At 38.5% G+C, this 26,570-nt stretch overlaps 1 protein-coding gene across 4 annotated transcripts in view; it reads left to right on the top strand.

The window, feature by feature from the left end:
- Positions 1 to 26,570, top strand: part of IGF2BP2 (insulin like growth factor 2 mRNA binding protein 2) — a 157,186-nt gene that overhangs the window by 110,356 nt on the left and 20,260 nt on the right. For 3 of the 4 annotated variants that reach the window (XM_058730753.1, XM_058730752.1, XM_058730750.1), the window contains exons 3-10: positions 4,277 to 4,325; positions 5,426 to 5,477; positions 9,016 to 9,079; positions 11,088 to 11,360; positions 13,183 to 13,317; positions 21,997 to 22,119; positions 22,476 to 22,611; positions 24,920 to 25,048. In XM_058730753.1, coding sequence (XP_058586736.1) covers positions 4,277 to 4,325; positions 5,426 to 5,477; positions 9,016 to 9,079; positions 11,088 to 11,360; positions 13,183 to 13,317; positions 21,997 to 22,119; positions 22,476 to 22,611; positions 24,920 to 25,048 — 961 coding nt within the window. The remainder of the gene's footprint in view (positions 1 to 4,276; positions 4,326 to 5,425; positions 5,478 to 9,015; positions 9,080 to 11,087; positions 11,361 to 13,182; positions 13,318 to 21,996; positions 22,120 to 22,475; positions 22,612 to 24,919; positions 25,049 to 26,570) is intronic. The other variant, XM_058730751.1, reaches the window with a different exon arrangement.

The following is a 26,570-nucleotide window of genomic DNA, read 5'->3' as shown; positions in this document are numbered from 1 at the left end:
AGGGGACAAGCATCCCTGGCCCCTGAGAAGGAGGCATAGCATCCAGATCACGCCATGGAAGTTAGCAGAACTCACAGGTCCTGCCCACTCCTGATCCTGAAAGATAATAGCTCAGGATAATCTTCCCAGTTACCTAAGGATCAGTGTAATTGGTTCTCGTATAGTGATCTCCAGTTCCTTTTTCAGTTCTCAGTTCTTTTTCTTTCTTTCCATCGAGACCTAAGATTAGAGATGCCACACACTAGCTTTTTTAGGGATTATTTCTCCTGGAATCGTGATTAATGAACATTCCAGTTCCTGAACTGATTGCCTGATGTGCATTCTTTACATGAGGCATTACAGGGAAACATTATTGTTTCAGACCCAGTTAGTTAGGATTTGCAGTAATCTGGATCGGACAGAGTTTGATGGCTTATACATTAGGAACAGAGTTTGCTAAATAAATTAGTATTCTGTTAAATACGATTTCAAGAATACCTAACCTAGTTATGGAAAAAGTGAGGTGTTTGGTTTTTGTTCTTTCCTTTTTTTAATTTAGTAGGTTCTAGTATACTTTTCAAAAATAAATCTTGTATATTCATTAAAGCAGACTTAGTAGGAGTTTTAATTGTTAATTTTTTAAAGCAAGTAAGGCATGAGTACATTCTCGTTTTTTAAAACAAATGACAGAAGTAGCTAAAATTAAAAGTATATGTCCCTTTCACCAACTGCCTGTACCTTCCTTTTTTTATGCGTTTACAAGCACACACATTTAATAGCATGTTGTATGTTTTGTGCACTTAAAAAACATGATCTGCCTTGGGCACCTGGGTGGTTCAGCTAGTTAAGTGCCCAACTTCAGCTCACATAATGATCTCACAGGTTCGTGAGTTTGAGCCCCACATTAGGCTCTCTGCTGTTAGCACAGAACCTATTTCAGATCCTCTGTCCCCTCTCTCTCTGCCCCTCCCCTGCTTACACTGTCTCTCAAAAATAAACATTAAAAACATTAAAAAAACCAAGATCTTCCTAATCTATAATTAGCTCTTTTCTTACAACGGCATGCAGTGGATGGTTCCTTATGACCGTGCCTATATGTTGACCCCATTTTTTTTTTAAGTAATCTGTACACCCAACATGAGGCTTGAACTCAAGACCCAGAGATCAAGAGTTGGATGCTCTACCGACTGAGCCAGCCAGGCACCCCTGCTTCATTCTTTTTATTTATTTATTTTTTTAACATTTATTTATTTTTGAGACAGAGAGAGACAGAGCATGAACAGGGGAGGGGCAGAGAGGAGGGAGACACAGAATCAGAAGCAAGCTCCAGGCTCTGAGCCATCAGCCCAGAGCCCGACGCGGGGCTCGAACTCACGAACCGCGAGATCGTGACCTGAGCCGAAGTCGGACGCTCAACCGACTGAGCCACCCAGGCGCCCCACTTCATTCTTTTTAAAAGGTGTATAATGTTCCATCTTGTGGCTGTCCTGTGATTCATTTACTCATTTCTCTGTTGGTCAGTATTTAGATTGTTTGCCATCTTTGCCGTCACAAACAATGCTATGGTTGTCTTTTTTCAAATCTTTGTGTTCATGAATTTCTTCCAGTAAGACTTATATACTAGTAAATTCTTGGTTAGTATTTAGAGTTGATGTTTATATTTGGAGATTAAAAAAAATAGTTTTCTTTAGAAATATTCAATTTCTTAAAGATATTTATGAATGACATATCGGATAAAGGGCTAGCATCCAAAATCTATAAAGAACTCCCCAAACTCCACACCCGAAAAGCAAATAATCCAGTGAAGAAATGGGCAGAAGACATGAATAGACACACTTTTCCAAAGAAGACATCCAGATGGCCAACAAACACATGAAACGATGGACAACGTCACTCATCATTAGGGAAATACAAATCAAAGACGCACTGAGATACCACCTCACACCGGTCAGAGTGGCTAAAATGAACAAATTAGGAAACTATAGATGCTGGCGAGGATGTGGAGAAACAGGAACACTCTTGCACTGCTGGTGGGAATGCAAACTGGTGCAGCTGCTCTGGAAAACACTGTGGAGGTTCTTCAAAAAAATAAAAGAATTACCCTATGACCCAGCAATAGCACTGCTAGGAATTTACCCAAGGGATACAGGAGTGCTGATGCATAGGGGCATATGTACCCCAGTGTTTACAGCAGCACTTTTCAACAATAGCCAAATTGTGGAAAGAGCCTAAATGTCCATCAACTGACGAATGGATAAAGAAGATGAGATTTATATATACGATGGAATACTACTTGGCAATGAGAAAGAATGAAATCCTGCCATTTGCAGCAACGTGGATGAAACCTGGAGGGTATTATGCTACGTGAAATAAGTCAGAGAAAGACAGATATACGTTTTCACTCATATGTGGATCTTGAGAAACTTAACAGAAGTCCATGGAGGAGGGGAAGGGGGGGAAATAGTTACAGAGAGGAAGGGAGGCAAACCATAAGAGATTCTTAAATACTGAGAACAAACTGAGGGTTGAAGGGGAGTGGGGGAGAGGGGAAATGGGTGATGGACATTGAGGAGGGCACTTGTTGGGATGAACACTGGGTTTTGTATGTAAGCCAATTTGACAATAAATTATATTTAAAAGAAGTATTCAATTTCTTGCAAATTCTGATGTCTTTTCTGTAAATAGACTTGTGACATCTTCTGTGGAGCATTCCGTTGAGCCACTACATGGGATAGTGTCAGCAGTTTTATTGTGAACTATTGCCAAAGGCAGTGTCAGGAAAGGGACTTCATAGCCTAGAGGTAGAAATTAGTTCTTGGTTCATCTTCCTCCTTCCTATCCTGATACCAGATTAGAGGTTCCATAGACTGGCTTGCCCTGTGGTAAAGCATGAATGCACTCTCATTTTTTAAAAATTAGAAGTACTGTGTAGGATCTAGAACATAGAAGTGCCCCGCCTTTGCATTCAATAAAAACCATGAGAAAACCGGAGCCCCTGATTTACTTGATTGTTTGTTTTCATGTTTCCTCTGTGTACCTCTCTTTCTTTTCCTCTCTGCATGAATTGTTAGCATTTCTTTCTGGGGCTATTGCCCAGATTAAAGCCATGGAAAAACTTGTGGCTGTGTGTAGTTCCTCTTTGGTACCTCTGACACCAGAAAAAAAGAAAAAGTAATGGCAGGTACACTTTTGCCATTACATCCTTTTCTTACAATGCCCCAAAATGGATATTTAGGGGAATCAGATGTCAAGTCCTCCCATTAAAATATACCTCTCTATTATTTAAATGCTGATTTGTGTTTTCTTTCTAGGATCTGACATATTGTTAAAAGATAGAAAAATTCTTATGCTTCCATTTCTTTCCTTTTCCTATGTAATTTTAATGTTTACTTAAGAAACAATCTACATCACTTAGTTATCAGACCAGCAGGATGTCCCAGAAAAACAGAAAAATCCTCTGACTAAAAAGGTGAAAGAAGGCCCAAGGGGGATGGGTTGAATGCACTTTGGTACCTCCAGATAATATAAAATAGAATGAAGGCTCTGTCAGCATGGGAAGATCTCCAGGATTATACTGTTCTGGTGAAAAAATCATGCAGAGAGTTTGTAGAATATGTAAATATTTCTGTAAGAGGGGGGGAGAAATAAGAATTTATATTTGCATTTGCTATTATTTGCATAAAGAAACTGAAGAGTACACGAGTGATAAGTAAAAGTGTTTATTTCTGGTAAAGGAAGGGAGTGGGTGGGAGTAAGACTTTTTCTAGCACACCTTTTTATAGTGTTCTAATTTTTAAATTTTTACTCTATTACTTATTCAAAGAATAAAGTAATTTTCGAAAGGAAGTTTTACATTATTAGGTAAAGGGTGAACTAAATCTGACCTCATTTAAGTCCACTATTTATGTGACCTCACCTGTCACATTTGAGCCTTAGTACCCACTGGGGTCGGGTCAGTTGCAGGACCATCTATTTGGGGGAGGAAGGTACTAAATTCTATAATTAGAATCTGTATGGTAATTTAGGTTCTAACTGCTTTGGCAAGAAATTGAAAAGGCACATCTGTATTTAAGCTGTTTCACTTAGCGTATTCACTCTTGTTGGGTTTATTCTTTTTTTCCCCAAAGTAATTGAAAACCTTAAAACATGATGCTCATGAGTCACAGCTGGAATCTCTTGCCGATGCCTCAGTAAACAGTGAGAAAGTGAACTCAAGCTATGGTCTTGAGACATTTTGTTATTTGCTGAAGTCTGTGTCCTAGAGAAAGTGTTATAGTCTGAGCTATCATTTTTACAGGAGCAGGAAAATTCAGATCCGAAACATCCCTCCTCACCTGCAGTGGGAGGTAAGCCAGTGTCACCTGTGTGTTTACCGTCTTCCTGCCCTCCATCCTCACCTTCCTTTTTAATAGGTCAGCAAAACTGCTCTCCCTCTGTGAGTTCCCTGGGGAATTAGAGGTCCTCATACCTCCCACAAAGCTCCTGCGTGCTCTGTCTTCCTTTTTCAGTATCCTAATGTACGTGATCTGTCACAACTTTAGGGTTGTGTTCGTCTTTTTTGTTGTGCAAGATGTGTGCTTTGAGCCCTCCTGTTCTGTCTTCTCAGGCACCAAGCACTGACAAACTATGAAACAAAATGTATACCTGGTTTGTGATTTTTCGGTCATGATTTTGTAAAAGACTTTTTACCTTTCCAAATTATGATTTTGGAAAAATAAGATCAGTGGAAACCCAATAAAAATAGAAGATTGTTAGTTTGAGTAGGTTTTTTGTTGATTGTGAATGAGTTGCTATGAGTAATAGTGAAGATATAGTTTCAGAGTTGTAAAACTTCTTATAAGATTGCTACCTTAAAATTCAAGAAGACAGAATGTGAGGAGTGGCCTCATTGCATTATTTAAAAACAAACCGCCCCCATGTTTATTTCCAACCCAAACAAAATCAAAACAGCCTTAAAGGAAATAGAATGTTTTGTCTGACATTTTTATTACTTAAAAAAATCCTTTATTATGGAAAATTTCAAAGTAAAAAATATATATATCCCACTGCTTTGTAAAATAAGGAGATTCCTAGAGAAAAACAGAAGGAAGAATGGTTAAAACTTGTAAGAAGGACAAGTAAACCTTGTCCTTTATTCTGCTTGTCCTAAAGCATTGTGCCCCAACCATCACGATGGATGTGGTTGTTAACAGTAAGACTCTGAAATTCTGCTGTGTCACCTTAGTGGACAGATTACTTGAGAGCTAATAACCAAGTGCAAGTCCCATATATTTATTCATTTTTAACTGTTTTGATGGAAGACCTGAAATATCAATTTAATTAGATTATTCCTGTAATTGTCCTTGTTTTGTTTTAGTTCATTTGCTGGGAGATATCACTATACTATTTTTGTGTGTGTGAGTACAATCTTATCTTCCTGTTCTGACATGGGATCTCTCTTTTTCAGGTGCTGGATGGACTTTTGGCTCAGTATGGGACAGTGGAGAATGTAGAACAAGGTATTAAGTGAGCAAATTAGCCTATTGAATTTTGAGTGGGATTGTTATCTGTTATAGGCTGGGTCAACTCCAAAGACAAATAGTAAATTCAAATTCTTTTGAAACAAGCTTTCTCTGTTAGAGATATTCAGATCTTTTTATCCATATCTATATAATTTATTGTTTCAAAGAATATGACTTTCAGGTTTGGTTTATATATAAAGTATATATATATTCTGTTAATGTGCTCTCAAACACTGTCAGGCTGGGGTAAGCTTAATTCACTTGGAAGTAATTGAATTTATGCTGTCACAGTTTTCCTTTTCCCGGCTAAGAACAACAGATCACTAGTGTCTTAGACTGAGTGTTTCTCAAGGAGTAGGACTCCTATACCAGAATATCCCACAGTGCTTATGAAAATGCACATTCCTGGGGTTCACCATAAACTGACAAAGTAAGACTCTTTGGGGCAAGAGTTGATGAATCTGTATTTTAAACAAGCACCCCCAACTGATTTTTGTGTGTACTCAAGTTTGAGAGCCACAGGCTTAGGACATCAGTGTTGGACATCCACAGAAAATATATACCCTTCTTTCTGCTGCTCTCGCTTATATCATCTAAAACATGAAATGCTATGATTTTAAACAGTAAAAAGTTTTTCTTTAAAAAGTTTATCTTTTTAAAGAAATTGATACCTCACATAGCTCTTTAAGAGTCCCCGAAAAGTAGATTCCAAGCTCCTGATGTGGCAAGCAGTAACATGTGATAAAGATTTTTTTCTTTTGGCCTAAAAAGCAGAATGTGAATGCAGTTATTTGCTGACTGTGAAGCCCTGGGAAAAGTCACTTAACCCTCACTGACTCAGTTTCCACATGTATAAAATGGGGAGAATAAATTCTATCCCTTCTATATCACTGAGTAGTTGTGGCATCCAAAGTGAACCTGTATAAAAATTTGTAGGCAACAGAGTCCTATATAATCTCAAGGGATTGTTAGGATTCACTTGGGAATGAATAATCACAGAGAACCAATTGTCTGATATGCAATCTGTTCTATCTGCCAGTATAATTAAAGTAATCATTTTAAAGTAGTAATTATTCAGCTGTTCTCCACTCCATGAATATTAAAAATATTATTATTCAATTTCATGCTGCTGACTGCCCATGCCCAAAGGTGAAGGGAAAGAGCTCAGAAAGAAGACATGATTTACAAGGATTCTGTTTCTCAGTTCTTGTTATTTCCCTCAACATGGAGAAGAAGACATTCTAATAAGGATTGGATGTAGTAGGCAAGATGGCCTCACAGACATGAGCCTGTAAAAGTTACTAGCTAAGACAATCTTATAAATTCAGGACACTGCCATGCAAGGAGGAAATACTGCAGGTCCCTGGGGCAGTGACAGCTCCTAGTGCACCTGTGCCCTGGAGACCATCCAGTTTCCAGCCGCCTCACAACTACAGGATAGAAGTGTTGGGCTTTTGTTTTGTTTTGTTTCATAGGTGATTCCTGATTCAGCAGGAAAATATTTTCAGTAGAGTTTTAAGAAACTTTTTAGAGCTTTTATGTCCAGCGAAATAAATTATTCGAATGGAGCTCAGTTCTTTCCAGAATCACAGAACTGTCTGATTTCCTGAAGACAAAGGTCTTTGAATAACAGAATATGACTAAGAAGTGAGAACAAAATCTGAGAATCTGAGAATCCTAGTGGATAGATTTATTCAGGAGGTTCAAAGCCATCCCTTTCTCCCTTTCTGGGAGTCGACAGCCTCATCTGGAGCACTAGAAAGCAGCAAATAGGAACCCTCTGGTACATTCTGTGTGTCAGCACTGAGAGAGGACGGTTGTGGGCTACTCATCCCCTGTTTTGCACTGTGAGAACTTCTCTGGGTAAGTGTGAATTAGAGGCAGCAAGAACACTCCTGGGCAGAGCCGGGCTGGGCTCAGCATTTATGACGTGTAAATCTCAATATCACCTCTTTCCTGAAGACTGTGCATCCCTTCCCTTTGAAGGTTGCAGCTGTTTTGAAGTTACTGAATAAACAATATTTTTGACTGTGGTCTTTAACCTCTTTGAGAGTCTTATGGAGATTATAAACCAGAAAAATTCATACATCCATCCACACATTTGAATCTTTGGTTGTGGTGGAGGTGGGAGGAGGAGGAGGTGTTCGTGATGGTGGTGGTGGTGGTGGTGGTGGTGTGAGGTTATAAAATTTCTGAAGCTCTAACATGGATCCAAATTAGGAATCCCTATACTACAAGGTTTTATTATTACTTTGGAAAGCAGCTTTATCATAGTTTTCTTGAATTAACTCTATCATTAACTTAATATGGTTAACTCCAAGTCTCCCAGTAGCTTAAATATTTTTTTAAAAAAATTTTAGTATTTATTTTTGAGAGAGAGAGAGAGAGAGCAGGGAAGGGTCAGAGAGAGAGGGAGACACAGATTCTGAAACAGGCTCCAGGCTCTGAGCTGTCAGCACAGAGCCCAATGCAGGGCTTGAACTTGTGAATGTTGGGATCATGACCTGAGCCAGAGTCAGACACTTAACCAATTGAGCCACTCAGGTGCCCCATAGCTTAAGTGTTTTTTAAAGGGAGGATCTGACTTAGTCATAGCTACTTGTTTTGGGGAAAAACAGAATTTTTGGTTTAAGTTTACTGGCTTAGATTGAGAAAGTTTTATCTTGACTTCTGAATTTATTTTTAACTTCTGATTTTGGAAGAAGAGGCAGTTACAAACCAAGATAAGCCAGCTCACAAGAGTTTAATATTAGCCACTCTTAGAGTTTGTGTTCTCTCCTTCAACCAAATGACTTGCAACTTTTCTTTATTTATTATACAGTTACTAATTTAACTCAGAGTCATGGAGCTCAGTCAGAGGGAAACAAAAATATTAATAATTCTACTTCAGGAATAAATGAAGAATTAAAATACTTTCTTATTTTATATGTATATCCAGTTATTTAAAGATAAATGCAAACATAACAGACTTCTACCTTGATGGTGGTACAATAAATTGACATAAACTTTTAGGAAAGTAATCTGAAAATATGCATTAAGAAGCATTATGTTCCATTACCCAGTTATTTTTCTTCATGATTTAGCCTAAAAGAGTAATTCAGAAGAGAACATAATTCAAATGATATTTGCAGTAAAGCTGATTTTTAGCAACACGACTTGGAATAGCAAATATTGGGAATAACTCATTTGTCAACAATTGAGGAATGGCTTGTCAAAAATCATGGCACAATTACTAAAATTTTGTGTAGACATTAGAAATGGAAAATACAAACATAATGAGCATATACATATGCACATGCAGTGGTATTATAAGTGAAAATACAGCTTTGAGCTGTATATACAGTTGATTACAGATATGTATATACAATTGATTACTATTTATGAATGCACATGAATAAAGATAGAGATTCAAATATTGTGGAGTTAGGGTGATGAGTTTTTTGTGCATTCTTCTCTAAAGTTAGTCTGTTTACATTGAGCCAGAGGGTGACAGCTTTTTTTTTCTATGACAGTATAGTTTTTGCTTCTTTCCTAGTCAACACAGACACAGAAACTGCTGTTGTCAACGTCACATATGCAACAAGAGAAGAAGCAAAAATGTAAGTGGATTTGGGCTTCTTTCCTTTTAAATTTTTGGAGGGTTGTCTTTGAATTCCAAAAAGATGCGTACCTTTGACCTGCCTGAGGAGCCTCAGGGCATCTGTGCATGCCTTTGACAAGTCAGTGGAGCTTAGGGCATTTATAATGGGATGGCTGTTTGTTGGTTGTACAGAGACTTTATCGTGAAAAATGTTGAGCCTTGGCATCAAAACTGAGGTGGGACCTGTGTCTGGACATGGTCATGAATAGAGGCACCAGCTCTGTGACATTCTGTCCCTGGTCCCTGTTGACCACAGAGCTTTTACCTGGAGCTTCCTCCATGCACTATGAGGAAGAAGCACACGCCTATTTCTGTCCACACTTGGTGAAGAGATCATGAAACACCAATTTTTCCTCTGTGTAATATTAAAAAGGGGACCCATCCCCATGACATCAGCAACAGGGGGAATTGTCTGGGAGTGGTTAGTCCAAGATCATCTGGCTTGGGTTCTCATTCCTAACCTCCATTTACTTCCTAGTCCCCATGCATGAGTACCTTGTTTCAATGATGGTTAGTTTTGAGGTTGGCAATTAATGGGCATGGGATTGAGTTTTTAAAACAACTACAAGAAAACACGTTCCTTTTTGTAGGAGGTCCTTAAGGTGAAATGCCTGTCAGGTCATTGTAACTACAGTTATGGTCACACATGTTTCATGCATATGGCATAACCTTGGTTCTACATCCCAGAATTATAGTTTTATTTATTTTTCAAGGTTTCAGCACACATGAAGACATATTTAACCCATCCTCATACCACTAGTCTTTAAAAAGTTAATTTTGCATTGAAAAAGGCAATAGATCATTTGCTGTTGACTTTAGCCACACACATATAAGCAAGATATATGCCAGGAACTCACCTTTAGAGTTTGTATCCAGCTGCCACTTAGGTAGGACCTCCCATAGGTGATATTACTTTGTTGCTTTTATTGAATTCAAAGGTGCTGCTTTGTAATAAATTCACAAACACTAAACATTAATATAGTAGAATAGCATTGTTGTTTTCACATATTGCCAGAAAGCTTATGAAAAAAATGTTCTACTTCCTATATAATTTTAAAAATTCAATAGTGGGATATCATTTATTCCCTATCAAATTGATAAATAATTTTAAATAATACTCCAGTTTTGAAGACTCAAGAAACAAATGCTGTCTTAACTGCTATGGGATAGTAAGTGTTGAAACCTTTACAGAAGCACACTGAGGGGTACTTAATAATATTGGAATTCTGCATTCTTTCTGACCCAGCAATTCCACTAGGAATTTGTCCTGTGTGCAGCTGTAGTTGCAAAAATGCCCACGACACTTAATAATAGATAAATAAAAATTTTTATTATGACATAATAAAAGATTGGATATAGATATATATCTAACGATAGGGAATGAGTTGCAAAAACTATGATAAATCAATAGTGTTAAACAGCCAGTAAAAATTAAATTGCAGGACATTTAGTGACTTGGAAAATGTTTAGAGTGTTAACTCTTTTAAAGATTAGAAAATAGTATATGTAATATTAATCCATGTTTATAAATGATAATTATATTTAAGAAAATAAAGATACAGGATGGACTAGGATTTTTTTCTAATCTGTACTTAACCATTTCTGAATTTTCAATGATAAATATGTATTATGATCAAGCTGAGAAAAAAAGTGAGTCATAATTTTATACTAGTATTTACAAAGAGTTTTTGATGAGGAGGATACAGCCTCAGGCAGTGGAAAAAAAGCAGAATGCATAGTTGTGTATCAAGTCTGACCAGGCCTATATTTTGTGATAATTTAACTGTTAACCATCAGCTCTGAGGGAGCAAAGCAGGCACCTGCCTTGCTCACCAGGCTCTCCTCAAGGGGTAGTGCTGCTCACGTAGGCAACTAGGAAAGCAGACTGATTGACCCCGTCCACTGGCCTGAGGGTCTTCTTTGACGTCAGGGTCTAACAAGGCTCACTTGCTGCTGCTGCGTTTCAGAGCCATCGAGAAGCTAAGCGGGCATCAGTTTGAGAACTACTCCTTCAAGATTTCCTACATCCCGGATGAAGAGGTGAGCTCCCCTTCGCCCCCACAGCGAGCCCAGCGTGGGGACCACTCTTCCCGGGAGCAAGGCCACGCCCCTGGGGGCTCTTCTCAGGCCAGACAGATTGATTTCCCGCTGCGGATCCTGGTCCCCACCCAGTTTGTTGGTGCCATCATCGGAAAGGAGGGCTTGACCATAAAGAACATCACTAAGCAGACCCAGTCCCGGTACGTGCCTCCGGGGCTTCCTTTGCTTCCTTCTGACAGGCCCCCTGAGTGCTGGTGGGCCCCAATCATCCTAGGTGGCTATCGCTTGCTCAGCAGGGGGGCTGTGCTAAATGGGATGGTGGCTTCTCAGAACTACTAACAGACTAACAAAGCTGGGGACTTCACGTGCTTTCATGCCAATAGCCTAAAGGTCATACCCTGAATTACTAAAGGTTCTTAAAGCGGCAGAGAATTATTCTCATAAGCTTACTAGTGCTTGTGAATATATCACTTTCTAAAACAGCAGAGGTATGGGGCTGAACTCTGTGGGATCCCAGAAAGCAGTTACCTTAGTTCTTACATCCTCTCTTGAGTTGGAGCCCTGGATGGTAGTCATTCTTTGAGATCACTTAGGTGATCCCATAAATAGCTACAGAAAAGGAGTAAGCGAGTCTGCTGTATTGAGTGAGAAATGAAGTATATTAGCCTCTGTTTAGTCATCTAAGGAGATGGAACTGGTAGTAGGAGTTGTAGTGGTTTGTTGGTTTTTGTATATTCTTAAGAACACAGCCTGATGTAACAAAGTACAGGATGCAAAGACCCCTGTTCAAGATTTACCACTAAATGTATAATCTTGGGGAAAAAATTAACTTCTCCGAGCATTAATGTCTTGTTCTGTAAGCCAGGATTATTGTTAGAATTAGGACAGCCAGGCAGATTGAATGAAATAATTGCTATGAAAGCATTTAAATTGCAAAACACCAAGTTACTGGCGAACATGAGTTCCTTACACGGCCTAGTGCACTTTATTCATGTCATTCATTGAGTATCTTGTAACCCGAAAGAGAAAAAACACTGTTTTCTTCAAAGTGTCTGAGTTACTGCCAACTAATGGACACTTACAGGTATGAGTCTCAAGTTCATGATCATAGCAGTGAAATGATGACCTAGTAGAAAGAAGTACTGTCTGCTGTTCCATTTATTTTAAATTCAGCCCTTTCTTCCCCTGCAAGTTTGCTTCACTGCAAAAGTAATTTTTAGTTGTATGTCTTTTTGTTCCAAAAATTTCTTAAAGTGGCTTTAAAAGTGCAAAAAGTTTAAGTAGAAGTGTAACACGTTAGTTCTCAAAGTATGTGCCCATTTTTTTTACACGTAGGTCAAAGACTTGGATCTGGGCTTTCTAATAGCCAAAATAAGAAGGGATATGATCAATTATGTGATTTTCAGAGTCAACAAAAACAAGTAGGGCCACAACAACCCCACGGAGTCTGATAAAGTCATCAAGCTTTTGAGCCATTAGTTTTAAGAGCCTGGAAGAAGGCAGGCTGCCAGGGGCAAAGAAACCAAAAACTTAGGCAGAGAGAGGGCATGCCTCTGTTTTTAATCCACACTCAAATATACAAAGCTTGCTTGAATTTGGTGTTTGGATTTGGATTAACATGTGGCTTTTAAAAGCTACAATCAGTGCAGAGACTGGCATCATGCCAGCATGCAGCGTTACCCTACTCCCTTTACCCTTTGCTTCTATGATCATTTGAAAGACTACACAAAATACTTCATTTACCAAACTGGCTTCATTACCAACTGGGCTCAGTGCCTTTGTCCCACAGCACTCCTGCAAGGAATACTCCCTTCTAATTGAAACTGCAAAGTATTCAAGTTTGGCACAAGACCTCCTGCACTGCTTGCCACCTTATTGAAGAATGGCATTGGTTGCAAACGTGCTAATGACACTTCATGGTCTCTGTCCTTTTGCTGTACGTTGGCCCGTGCGACGCTTTCTCAAGACTAGGATCCTGTCCCAGATGACATTGTATTATGGCTTCTGATTCTTTCCCTACAGGGTAGACATCCATAGAAAGGAGAACTCTGGGGCTGCAGAGAAGCCCGTGACCATCCATGCCACCCCAGAGGGGACCTCTGAAGCCTGCCGCATGATTCTTGAAATCATGCAGAAAGAGGCTGATGAGACCAAATTGTAAGTTTGCATGTAATGCCCAGATCACTTAACAGAGAATAAGAGTAAGTTCTCAGCCTTTTAAGACAAGAAATTTTTTAAAAGCTGTAATTCTGTTATTTAGTAAAGGGACCAGAGGACAGATTATTTTTAAGAAATTTGTTCCCGGGGCGCCTGGGTGGCTCAGTTGGTTAAGTGTCCGACTTTGGCTCAGGTCATGATCTCGCGGCCCGTGGGTTCGAGCCCCGCGTCGGGCTCTGTGCTGACAGCTCAGAGCCTGGAGCCTGTTTCAGATTCTGTGTCTCCCTCTTTCTCTGACCCTCCCCTGTTCATGCTCTCTCTCTCTCTCTCTCTGTCTCTGTCTCTGTCTCAAAAATAAATAAAAACGTTAAAAAAAAAGAAAGAAATTTGTTCCCAAGAAGGATACAGTAGGAAATAGATGTTTTATGTTTATAATATGGCTGTTTCTCCACTTACATGTTTCTTTCGGTGACCTGAAGCTTCCATCACCCATTACTAACATCTGTTTGTAGAAACATATAGATGCGTGCTAATGTTGTGCAGTGACAGAAATGCTGTATATTTGCACTGTTCAATGTGATAGCCGTAGCTGCATGTTGCTACTGAGTGTTTGAAATGTGGCTAGTGCAATGGAAAAGCTGAATACTTATTTTAATTCATTCAAATTAAATAGTCACATTCATGGCTAATGGCTGTCATACTGGACCGTGCAGGTATGTATGGAATATACCTTGTCATCAAAACCCATCAGTTACTGTTCCAGAAAACGTTTTTACCACCATGTTGCACTCGTGTAAATTTTCCTTAAGTAATAGAAACTGGTATCCAAGTAACTACTCTTCTTCCATCTACTTCCTTCCTTTTCTGTTTTTTACAAAATACTTCTTAGGATTTCTGAGTGTCATACCAATCTGAATGGCAGGTATGGTTCTTACTAAACCTGTTGACTTTGTATTGCAAACGAATTAATGATAACGGAATAGACAGCATAACGAAAAAAGTTCTGTCATTTTGGCAAAAATCCATTTATGGGTAGTTTGACAGAGAAGCAGTGAGGGATGAATCAAATATAAAATTAATTTAGCAAATACAGTAATCTCAAATAAGAGGGTTTTAAAACCAAGAAGATGGAAGTAGTCCTTAAAAGGAAAACATTGCAAATCTCTTCTCGGATTTCATAAGGGACTCTAACATAGGAATTATTACTTATGAATTATTTACTCTGGGGCTTTCGAAACCCCCCAGATACCATGGCTTACTTTGAATAAGCCCCTCCCTCAACCAGGGTATTGAAAACTTTTAAAAATAGCACCCTTTTTGGTCCCTCAACCTCTGTACAAGCAACTTAGAATATTCTAATTAATCAAAAAGACTGAGTTATAAATTAGATTTTTAAGTTTTTGTGTAGAGCCGACATAGAGTTGGAACATCTTTGAAATTAATGTTTTTGAGTGCCACAGTGTGGTAAGCCCTGTGCCCGGAGATGAGGCTGTAACCATAAGCAAGACCCAGTTCTTGCTTTCATGGAGCTTACAGTCCAGTGGGAGAGTCCATTTGCTAAATGGATAGTTATAGGTAATTAAGTACAGCCACAAGAAGTGTGAGAGTAGAAGGTGGTTGCCTGTAGTTGAGACCTAATCAGGGTTTTCAGAGAACAGGAAGAGATTTTGCGGGCTTCAGAGAAGACCTCCCTGGGTAAGGACATTTAAGCTGAGCCCTGAGAGGGATGAGCAGAAGGTACAGGATGTAGAAGAGGGATCCTAAATTTTCTTTTTATTCATTTATCAAGTGTTTGTTGAGCATCTACTATGTGCCGGCACTGTTCTGTGCGCCAGTTAACAAAGCCAACAAAAATCCTGCCCTCTGAATACATTCTGGTGGAGTTTCTTTTTTACTGTTCATAGTAGCAATGCATCTGGTACATGCCTTTGGTCCTAACTAGCAAAAAAAACATAACAAGTGACTTTGAAATTAAGAAACAATATTGTTCTGTAACATAATGAGAAGTCCAAAGATGGGTGGCTCCAGGGTCAGTTGAATCATGGACTCAGAGACCCACAACCTTTCTTTCTACTTTATCTTCCTCAGAGGTATCTGATGCTCCCGTGGTGATGACAGGACGGGTATAGTAATTTCAGACCTTGTGTCCCCACAAAAAAAATAGTCAAAAGTTGAAAGAGAGGGCATCCTTGTTCCTTCTGTTTTGAACATTTTTTTGGTTCAAAAACACATAAAATTTATCATTTTAACCATTTTTTAATTGGGGTATAATTGATAGATAACACTATATTTCAGTTATCCAACATAATTATTGAGTATTTGTATATATTGTGAAATGATCACCACAATAAGTCTAGTTAACCTGTGTCATCATACATAATTATAATTTTACAATTTTTTTCTTGTGATGATAACTTTTAAGATTTGCTCCCTTAGGAACTTTGAAATATTCAATACAGTATTATCTATAATCACCATGCTGTACATTATATCCCATGACTTATTTATTTTATAACTGGAAGTTTGTAACTTTTGACTCCCTTCACTCATTTTGCCCACCCCTCATCCCCTACCTCTGGCAACCACTAATCTGTTCTGTGTACGTATGAGCTTGTGTTTTGTTTTAGATTCCACATGTAAATGAGATTATGCAGTATTTGTTTTTCTCTGATTTATTTCACTTAACCATTTGTAAGTGTACAGTTCAGTAATGTTTTATATATTCACATTATTGTGAAACAGATCTCCAGAACTGTTTCATCTTGCAAAACTGAAATTGTACCCATTGAACAACTCCCCTTTTCCCTCTCCCTCTAGCCTCTGGTAACTACCATTTTACTTTCTGTTTCTATGAATTTGACTACTTTAGAGACCACATATAACTGGAATCATGCAGTATTTGTCTTTTTGTGACTGGCTTATTTCACTTAGCACAATGTCTTCAAGATTCATCCATGTTGTAGCATGCGAAAGGATTTTCTTCCTTTTTAAGGCTGAATAATATTCCATTGTATGCATACATCACATTTTATTTATTCATCCATGGATAGACTTTGGGTTGCCTTCACCTTCTGGCTATTGGGAATAGTGCTGTTATGAACATGAATGTGCAAATATCTCTTTAAAATCCTACCTTCAATTCTTTTGAATTGAGAAGTGAGATTGCTAGATCATATGGTAGTTCTATTTTTAATTTTTGGAGGAACCTCCATACTGTTTTCCATAGCAATTACATCATTTTATAATACCAGTAATGCACAAGGGATTCAATTTCTCCATATCCTTACCAGCACTTGTTATTTTCTGTTATTTGGATGGTAGCCAAAAGAATGGGTGTGAAATAATATTTTGTGTTCACAGTATCTCTTTGGTTTTTACTTGCATTTCTCTGATGATTGGTGAGATTGAGCATTTTTTCATATGCTTAATTGGCCATTTGTATACATTTTTGGAGAATGTCTGTTCAAGTCTTTTGCCCATTTTTAAAATCGGTCATTTGAGGGGGTTGCCTGGGTGGCTCAGTCAGTTAAGCATCCAACTCTTGGTTTTGGTCAGGTTGTGATCTAACAGTTTCGTGAGTTTGAGCCCTACATAGGGCTTCTTGCTGAAGTTCAGAGCCTGCTTGGGATTCTGTCTCCCCCTTGCCCCCCCCCCCAACATATGCTATCTCATTCTCTCTCAAAATAAATAAATGCACTTTAAAATTTTATAAAAATAAACAAAATGGGTCATTTGATTCTTTTGTTGTTGAGTTGTAGGAGTTCTTAATATATTCTGGATTTAATCCCTTATCAGATATGTGATTTGCAGATATCTACTTCTTTTCCCTAGGTTGCCTTTTCACTCTGTTGATTGTGTCCTTTGATGCACAAAAGTTTTTAAATTTGATGTTGGATTTTTCTATTTTGATGTTTGTTGTCTGTGCTTTTGTGGTCTCATGTCTAAGAAATTGTTGCGAAGTCTAATGTCATGAAGCTTTCTCCTGTGTATCTTCTAGGAATATTATAGTTTTACATTTACATTTATTCCATTTTGAGTTAATTTTTGTGTATGGAGTAAGATAAAGGTGTAGCTTCATTCTTTTTCATGTGGATATCCTGCTTTCCCAGCACCATTTGTCCTTTTCCCCACTGTGTTATCTTGGCACCCTTATCAAAGATCATTTGATCATATATGCAAGGGTTTATTTCTGGGTTCTGAGTTCTGTTCCATTGATTTCTTTGTCTGTCTTATTTAATTGTAGAGAGAGAGAAAGCACATGAGCAAGGAAGAGGGGCAGAGGGAGAGAAAGAGAGAATCTCAAACAGGCTCCACACTCAGTGCAGAGCCCAACACGGGACTCGATCGCACGACCCTGGAATCATGACCCAAGCCGAAATCAAGAGTTGGATACTCAACTGACTGAGTCATGCAGTTACCCCTATTTGTCTATGTTGATGCCACTACCATGCTCTTTTAATTACTGTAGCCTTGTAATATGTTTTGAAATCAGGAAGTGTGAGTTCTCCAACTTTGTTCTGACTGTTCAGGGTCCCTTGCAATTCCAAATGAATATTTCTGCAAAAAATTCCATTGGGATTTTGGTAAGGGATTGCACTGAAACTGTAGATCACTTTGGGTAGTGTGGACATTTAAACAATATTAAATCTTCCAATTCACGAACATAGGATGTCTTTACATTTATTTTTGTCTTCTTTACTTACTTTCACCAGTGTTATATAGTTTTCAGTGTATAAATATATTACCTCCCTGGTTAGGTTTATTCCTAAGTATTTTATTCTTTATGATACTATTGTAAATGAAATTATTTTCTTAGTTTTCTTTTCAGGTTGTTCATTGTTAGTGTATAGAAACACAACTGATTTTTGTATGTTGATTTTATATCCTGCAACTTTGCTGAATGAGTTTATTCTAACAGTTTTTGTTTTGTTTTGTTTTGTTTTGTTGGAAATTCAGAGTTCTCTTTATATAAGATTATATTATCTGCAAACAGAGTCTTTAGATTTTCAATTTGGAATTGAATCAATTTCAATTTTTATTTCTTTTTCTTACCTAATTGCTCTAGCTAGCACTTCCAATACTAAGTTGAATACAAGTGGTGAAAGTGAGTATCCTTCTCTGATTCCTGATCTTAGAGGAAAGCTTGCAGTCTTTCAGCATTGAATATGATATTCACTGTGGGCTTTTCACAAATGGCCTTTGTTAAGGTAGTTTCCTTCCATTCCTAGATTGTTAAGTGTTTTTATCATGAAAGGGTGTTAATTTTTTGTCAAATGCTTTTTCTATGTCAAGTGAGATGATCATGTGGTTTTTGACCTTCATTGTATTAATGTGGTGTATTACATTGATTTTTATATATTGAACCCACCCTGCATTCCAGAAATATGTCCTACTTGGTCATAATGTATCATCCTTTTATGGTGTAATGCTTTTGGATTCTGTTTACTTGTATTTTGTTAAGGACTTTTGTATCAAAGGATACATCAGGGATATTGGCCTGTAGTTTTCTTTCCTTGAAATGTCTTTGTCTAGCTTTGGTATTAGAGTAAAGCTGGCCTCATAGAATCATTTTGGAAATGTTCCCTCTTCTTCAGTTTTTTGGAAGAGTTGGAGAAGGATTGGTGTTAATTCTTTTTTTTTTTTTTTTCCATTTCTTTAATGTTTGTTTTTTTGAGAGAGAGACAGAGCACAAGCTGGGGAGGGGCAGAGAGAGGGAGACACAGAATCTGAAGCAGGCTCCAGGCTCTGGAGCTGTCATCACAGAGCCTGATGTGGGGCTCCAAACCCCCCAAAGCACAAGATCATGACCCAAGCTGAAGTCAGAGGCCTAACTGACTGAGCCACCCAGATGCCCCTGTTGGGAGGTTTTTAATTACGATTCAGTCTCCTTACTCATTATTGATCTGTTCAGATTTTCTATTCAAGGTTCAGTTTTAGTAGGGTTTGTGTTTCTGGGAACATCCATTTCTTCTAGGTTATCTATTTTGTTGATGTACAACTATAAATAATATTCTCTTGTAATGATTTTTATTTCTATGACATGAGTTACACTGTCTTTCGTTTCTGATTTTAGATATTTGAGTGTTCTTTCTTTTCTTAGTTAATCTAGATAATGTTTGTCAGTTTTGTTGATCTTTTCAGAACAGTTCTCAGTTTTTCCTTTTTTCTCTCTCTCTTTTGCTTATCTTTGCTCTAATCTTTATCATTTCCATCCTTAAATTAGCTTTGGGTTTAGTTTATTCTCTTCCTAATTCCTTGAAGTTGTTGATTTGAAACCTTTCATTCTGTTTCTTTGTGTTTTTTTTTTTTTTTTTTAATCCATTCAGCCAATCCATGTCTTTAGATTGGGAAGTTTAATTATTTTACATTTAAAGTAATTACTCATCAGAAAGACTTACTATTGCCATTTTGTTGTCTGTAAGTCTCATAGCTTTACTGTCCCTCATTTTCTCTCTTACTGCTTTCTTTTGTGTGTTTTTTTCTTTGTTCTTTGCTTTTTGGGTGTTTTTAGTTATACTTTGAGTCCCTTCTCATTTCCTTTTATGTGTATATCCTATAGACATTTTCTATGTGGTTACCATTGCAATTACATAAAACATCTTAAAGTTATAGCATTCTATTTTAAACTGATAGCAACTTAACTTTAATAATATTCAAAAACTCTGCTCTTTTACAGCTCTATCCCTCCACTTTGTTATTGATGTCACATATTACTCTTTATGTATTTTATACCCACTAATAGATTTATCTTTTTTGAAATGTTATTTAAATTCTATGCATCAGAATTCTTATAGTACAGGTTATATTCTATTTGTGTGTTTACTTTTACTAGAGAACCTGATATTTTCATATGGCTTTGTGCTGCTGTCTACTGTCCTTTTTTTCCATTAAAGGACTCCTTTTAGCATTTCTTATAGAGCAAGTGTAACAATAATGAACTCCCTTAGCTTTTGTTTATCTGGGAAAGTCTTATTTCTCCTTCATTTTCAAAGGACACTTTTGCCAGTTACAGTATTCCTGGTTGATGTGTTTTTCTTTAAGCATTTTGAATATATCATCCCACTCCCTTCTGTCTTGCAAAGTTCCTGTTGAGAAAACTGCTAATAATCTTATGGAAACTCCCTTGTATGTGACTAATCACTTTTCTCTTGCTGCTTTCAGGATTCTCTCTTTGACTTTGGACACTTGAATTATAATATGTCTCAGTGTGGTTCTCTTGGGTTTTGTCCCAGTTAGAGTTCTTTGAGCTTCTTGAATCTTTGTGTACATTTCTTTCCTGAGATTTGGAAAGTTTTCTGCCATCTTCAAATGAGCTCTCTGCCTTCTTTCCTCCTTCTGGGATTCACATGAGTATCCGTTAGCATGGCCCATAAGTCCCTTAGCCTTTCTTTGTGCTTTTTGGGGGCTTTTTTCATTCTTTTTTCTTTTTCCTCCTTTAACTTCCTGATTTCAAATGACCAGTCTTCAAGTTTGATCAGTCTTTCTTCTGCCTGTCAAGTCTGCTTGTTGAACCTCTTTAATGAGTTTTTTTGATTTGGTTATTATATTTTTTAGTTCCATTATTTGTTTTTATAGTTTTTATCTTTGTTGATATTCTAATGTTTTCATGCATAGTTTTCCTGATTTTGTTTAGTTGTCTCTCTGTGTTCTCATTGGGTATCTTTCTGACAGTTATATAAATTCTTTGTCAGGTAGCTCATAGATCTGCATTTCTTTAGGGTTGTTTTCTGGAGTTAAATTTTGATCCTTTGATTAGGCCATGTTTCCCTGTTTCTTTGTATGTCCTTTAATATTTTGCTGGAATTTGAACATTTGAAAAAACAACCATCTCTCAGTCTTTGTGTACTGGTTTCATTCAGGGGAAGACCTTCACTTACCAGCCCTGCTTATGGTCTTAGGGATTCTCAAACCTTTTCTCATCTCTTTCTTCCCCTGGTTTCTGACTGTAGAACTGCAGCTCTAACATACTGCTCACTTCTGTTTTCAGTGCCTTCCAAAACTCTAGCACCAGTCACCTAAGTGCTCCAAGTCAGCAAGACAGAAACCGACCCCTTGGTGGCTCCTAGATAAGACATATGTTGAATATATGGTCAAGTCTTTGGTTTCCATCCCATGGGAGGATTCCTGATAAGGGATATTTCCTCCCATTTGCTCCTAGCTATGCTGCATAGAGGAAGGAGCATGTACAGGCACACCAAACGCTGTAAATTTTCCTACTCCTTTTGCTAGAATCCTTTCTTGGCTTTACAGTGGCCAAGGTGCTATAGCTTCTCAGCTGATCTCTAGAATTCTCACAGAGGTGTTCTAGTCTCTCTGTTGTTAACTTGATGTCTCTGTGGGGTTAGGAGAACCTGTGGCTTCCTACTCTGCCATCTGGCTGGTGTTCTTCCTTGTGTTTTTTAAGAGCAAGGAAACCTTCCTAAAGTCCTGTAACAGACTTCTCCTCTTACTTCCTTGTCTAGATTTGCCTCATGGCACCCACTTCCAATCAGTCTCAACAAGGGAATATATTATTATGATTTGGCTTATGTTAATCAGAACTCATGTACTCTGGGATCACCATTTGATACCTAAACAAAATGGCTCCCATTTGTAAAGGGAACAAAAGTGGTTTAATAGCTATTAGGAGACGACCAATGTGCCCACCATAAGTGTTAAATTGTTGTTTGTCTCTTTTAGAGCCGAAGAGATTCCTCTGAAGATCTTGGCCCACAATGGCTTAGTTGGAAGACTTATTGGAAAAGAAGGCAGAAATTTGAAGAAAATTGAACATGAGACAGGGACCAAGATAACAATCTCATCGTAAGCCACCCATTCAGATTAATTGTGCCCAAAATGGAAAACTTGAGCATTTTGATATGCCCAACTCCTTCATCTACTTTTCCTTAAAATGGGAACATAATTATAAACGATGTAAATATATCTAACACCATCAAAACAAATACATAAATAGTTACAGTCAGACATTTTCTACTATGGATATGAGCTAAGTCACCTCTAAGACGCGAGATCAGATGGCAAGTATTTGATAACGACAGTGTGTGGTGAGGGAATCCAGTTTTCTCCCCACGTCCTCCACCAAGACTTGTTTGTGATCCTTCTGGGATTTTATTTTTCCTTTTGAAAAAAGGAAATCTCTCTTTTTTCCCGGTGGCCAGCTTGCAGGATTTGAGCATATACAACCCTGAAAGAACCATCACTGTGAAGGGCACAGTCGAGGCCTGTGCCAATGCAGAGGTAGAGATTATGAAGAAGCTCCGTGAGGCCTTTGAAAATGATATGCTGGCTGTTAATGTAAGTGCCAATGCTTTCTTCTCTACTGGTTTTCACATGTGTTTTCAGGCAGGACACAAGCCTCTCTAAGAATAGTTGTCATTCAGCTGGTGAGGAAGTGCCTTAGAATAGATCTGCAGAGTTATTCCTGCCTTCCTGGGGCAAGAGCATTAAAACAAGCAGGAAACCAACTAGTAAATTATGATAAATGCACTGGACAAAATAGTGTGAAGCTATTAAAATCTTAACTTTGAGGATTATAAAATGACGAATTGCTTACGATATTCATTAAGAAAAGAGCAGATAGAAGTGTATTTAACTAGGGTTACAGTTATGTAAAATAGTATGGAGCAAAATGGAAGGCTACCTACAAAAATAAAAACAGCTGGTATATTAGGAAAGTGGGATTTTTTTCTACTTTACAAACTTTCTGTCATGTTGTCCTGTTACTTTTTAAATTTAAAAATGCTTCAAAAGTAAACTCTGATTTTCATCCCTGTCTTACTGATGTGCACTTCTGGATCACCCGGGAAATGTCAATCACCTTGGCTGTCCCTGATTGTTCCGGCAGACGTCTGGATTTGGGCTTGTCCTTCCTGTTACTGCTAACTGATTCTCACTTTACAATGGGGAGACACCAGTCTGACCTTCAGAAATCTTAAAAATCTCGTCTGTCAGCAAAGCCCAGGCCCAACTCAGAGGAGTCATTTGTTTCATTGTTTTTTATTATAATGATGTTCTGACATAAAAGAGGAAAGGACACTGCAATAAGTCGTTATATGCCTATAGTCCATCTTCAGCGGTTATCAACTCATGGCCTGCTTTGTTTCACCTAAGCCTCCATGTGCTTTCCCAGCCTCCCTGAATGACCTGGAAGCAAATCCCAGACCTGGTGATGTTTCATAGAGGAGTAAATGTTGACAAAGAGTTACGTAGGCTAAAGCCAGTGCCATCAGTGCACCTCTTTCTAAGGACCCTCCTGCTCAGGTCAGAACACTATCCCCTCCTTGCCCCAGCACCCCTTTAGCAGCCCACATCACATATGGGACATGATGAGTACAAGATCACATTGTCACCTTCTCCCCGTTTGTGTGTATTTGTCTGTGGAAATATCCTCAGATGGCATCACTGTCTTCTTTTGGACTCTTGACATCATATGATGTCATCCAGAAAAGCTACAAAAGGGTCTGGGTGCTCTAAGTATCTCCACTTAGCATATCGTTTAGATTCATTCATATCTGTACCAAAGTCACGCGTTGACAGATGATTAACAGAATTACTGGATCTTATATATCAAATGGGGTAAAGGTTAAAGAACCCATCTCTCCTATTCCAAACATCCTAAAAGAAGGCAAGTTAATGGGTGACCCTAGTCACAGATAAGAAAACAGAAAATGTTAGAGAACTGCTTAGTGTTCAGGGAGATGAAGGTAGGGGCAGGGTGGACACAGCCCAGATGACTGCATCCCTGTGCAGTTAATACCCATCCCCTGCCTAGGTGAGCATCCCCATGCTGAAATGTGAAATAAGTAAGCAAGTGAGATAATCACAACACTCGCAACTAAATGGTGAAAAATTCAAAGTTGTGAACCATCCTGAACCTGAGAATGGAGTTTACGTGTGTTATGGTATCCTAGTGAAAGATCTGATCTTTCTCTGGATAGAGTTGGAAAAACATATTAACCCAATATTTTTTAAACATATTCATTCCACAAGTATTTATTGAGTACTTACTATGTACCAGGCACTGAGCACACAACACTGAGGAATATAGTCTCTGTCCATGAGGAAGTTATGATCTAAAAGGGAAGGGGCAACTATACAGGCAAGTCAAATACCATGTGATGAGATTTCAAATATTATTTGAAGGAAACACAGGAATGTTGGTGGGGGCACACAGAAAGGTCACTGGAGTGGAGACCTTTGGAGTGAGGAGACACCTAAGCTCAGGTGAAACCCACATGGCAAGTAGGACTTAGGTCAGGAGGAAGAGAAGCAGTTTCCCTGCATGATGGATAATGTGTGCAGAGGCCCAGAGGGGAGAGAGGAGTGGGACTGGGCATGGTGGGGATGAGTGGTTAGCAGGAGAGAAGATATGGTGGCCTGGGTCCCCCAGAGGAGCGTTGTTGGCTGTGTTAAGATGTGTAGACACTCTCAGAGAAGCTTTGAAGGTCAGCTTGAGGTTTGGAGAGCCCACCCCAGCAGCAAGGGGGTCCGTGAGGCCAGGGCAGAGCTGATTAGGAGACCGGACAAAAGATGGAGGTTGACTCAGGCAAGCTGGGCCTCTCTGGTCTCCTCCCCTCATCTTTTTCTCCATTTCTGTTCCCAGCAACAAGCCAATCTGATCCCGGGGTTGAACCTCAGCGCACTTGGCATCTTTTCAACAGGACTGTCCGTGCTGCCTCCACCAACAGGGCCCCGAGGAGCTCCCCCCGCTCCCCCTTACCACCCTTTCGCTGTAAGTAGCTCAGCACCCAGAGGTTTGCTCATGTTCTGGGCACCCCCAGGCAGCAGCGTTACTCTGCTATGTTGAATCAGAGCTAAAGCTTTAATTTGGAGGCTGTGCTCATAAGTGATTGTAGGATAAATCCAACATTTCTTAGGACTTCTTCCTAATGGACAGATAAATATTATTAAAAATCCTCTAAATACGTGCTCTGAAACATAGTATATGTCATACCTAGGAAAGAAACTACAGTGCTAGCAAATTCACTAACTAGAAGCCTATTATAAAAAAGGAAATTTGAATTTCTTAATTCAAATAAGAATCATGAGTATTGTTCATTTATTAAAATAATAGGGTACCTGGATGACTCTTGAATATATATATATGTACATATATATATATACACACATATATATATTACATATATTTCTCGCCTGTGTCTACAACTCAAATGCATCATATTTTATTAATAGACATTTTTAAAAAGAAAATAATACACAATATTTGTTTCTAAACAGCACAATGCCTGGCATTTAGTAGGTTCTCAATAAGTATTTACTGAGCCCTAATTAACAACAAAAGAAGAAATGTGAATGTTCACAAGTTTTCTAATTGTTGCTTCCATTTACAAGCATTATAGATCAATACATTATCAAATTGGGGTTCAGGATACTTGACAGCTTTTTTTTTTTCACTCCTAATTCTTCTGTATACGTATTGCTTATTTTTTAAGCAAACTTTCTTTCCTCCAACGTTCATACTTTGTAGTGGGAAGAATTAGGTTGATGAACGCTACCTTGGCCACTCTTCTTTTGAGAGGTGGTCTCTAGTGTAGGCATTGCAGTGTGAGCATTCCTAGTAGCTCTTTGGATTATTTGTAGAGAGACTGAAACCACTGTGCTCTTCTGCCAAGAATATACAGACATGAACTGGCACCCACATTTTTAGTCACAAGAATGTACACATTCTGCAGTCTTGTTTATGTACAGATCTTCTGAGCCATTTCTAAATCTTCATACCATTTCTTTGGAGTTATATCCATTTTCTCTTAAACTAAAGGATGGGGCCCAGTATTGAGCCATGTGTGTGGAGATGAGAGCCGGGATAAGTGGGATCTGGGATGTGACAAGAAGGATTGTGGCAGCTGTGACAATCATGTGTCTGCTCCAGGGACTTAGAACAGTGATGACAGGTGCCTGTCCCCAAGTCTTTGCTGTGAGATTTAACAATGACCAAGCTTGGGACATTTCAGTGGTGTTGAGACACATCTCCTTTTCTTAGGAGAAAGGCTGTGTCTACTGCCTACAGAAGATAACCTCAGAACTTGAGATAAACAGTGGGGGAAAGGTATGTTAAAACAGGCCACTTCTAAAATTGGTAATCTGAGGGGGTAAGCAAACCCTTACTCTGAGATTTGGCACAAGGGCCAGACTCCCCCACCACTTATTTTTGTAAATAAAAAAAATTTTTTTAATGTTTTATTTACTTTTGAGAGAGAGAGAGAGCACACACATGAGCAGGGTAGGGGCAGAGA

The sequence above is a fragment of the Neofelis nebulosa genome, chromosome 5, assembly GCF_028018385.1.
Source record: "Neofelis nebulosa isolate mNeoNeb1 chromosome 5, mNeoNeb1.pri, whole genome shotgun sequence".
Lineage (NCBI taxonomy): Eukaryota > Metazoa > Chordata > Mammalia > Carnivora > Felidae > Neofelis > Neofelis nebulosa.
This window is presented reverse-complemented; position numbering and strand designations above follow the sequence as displayed.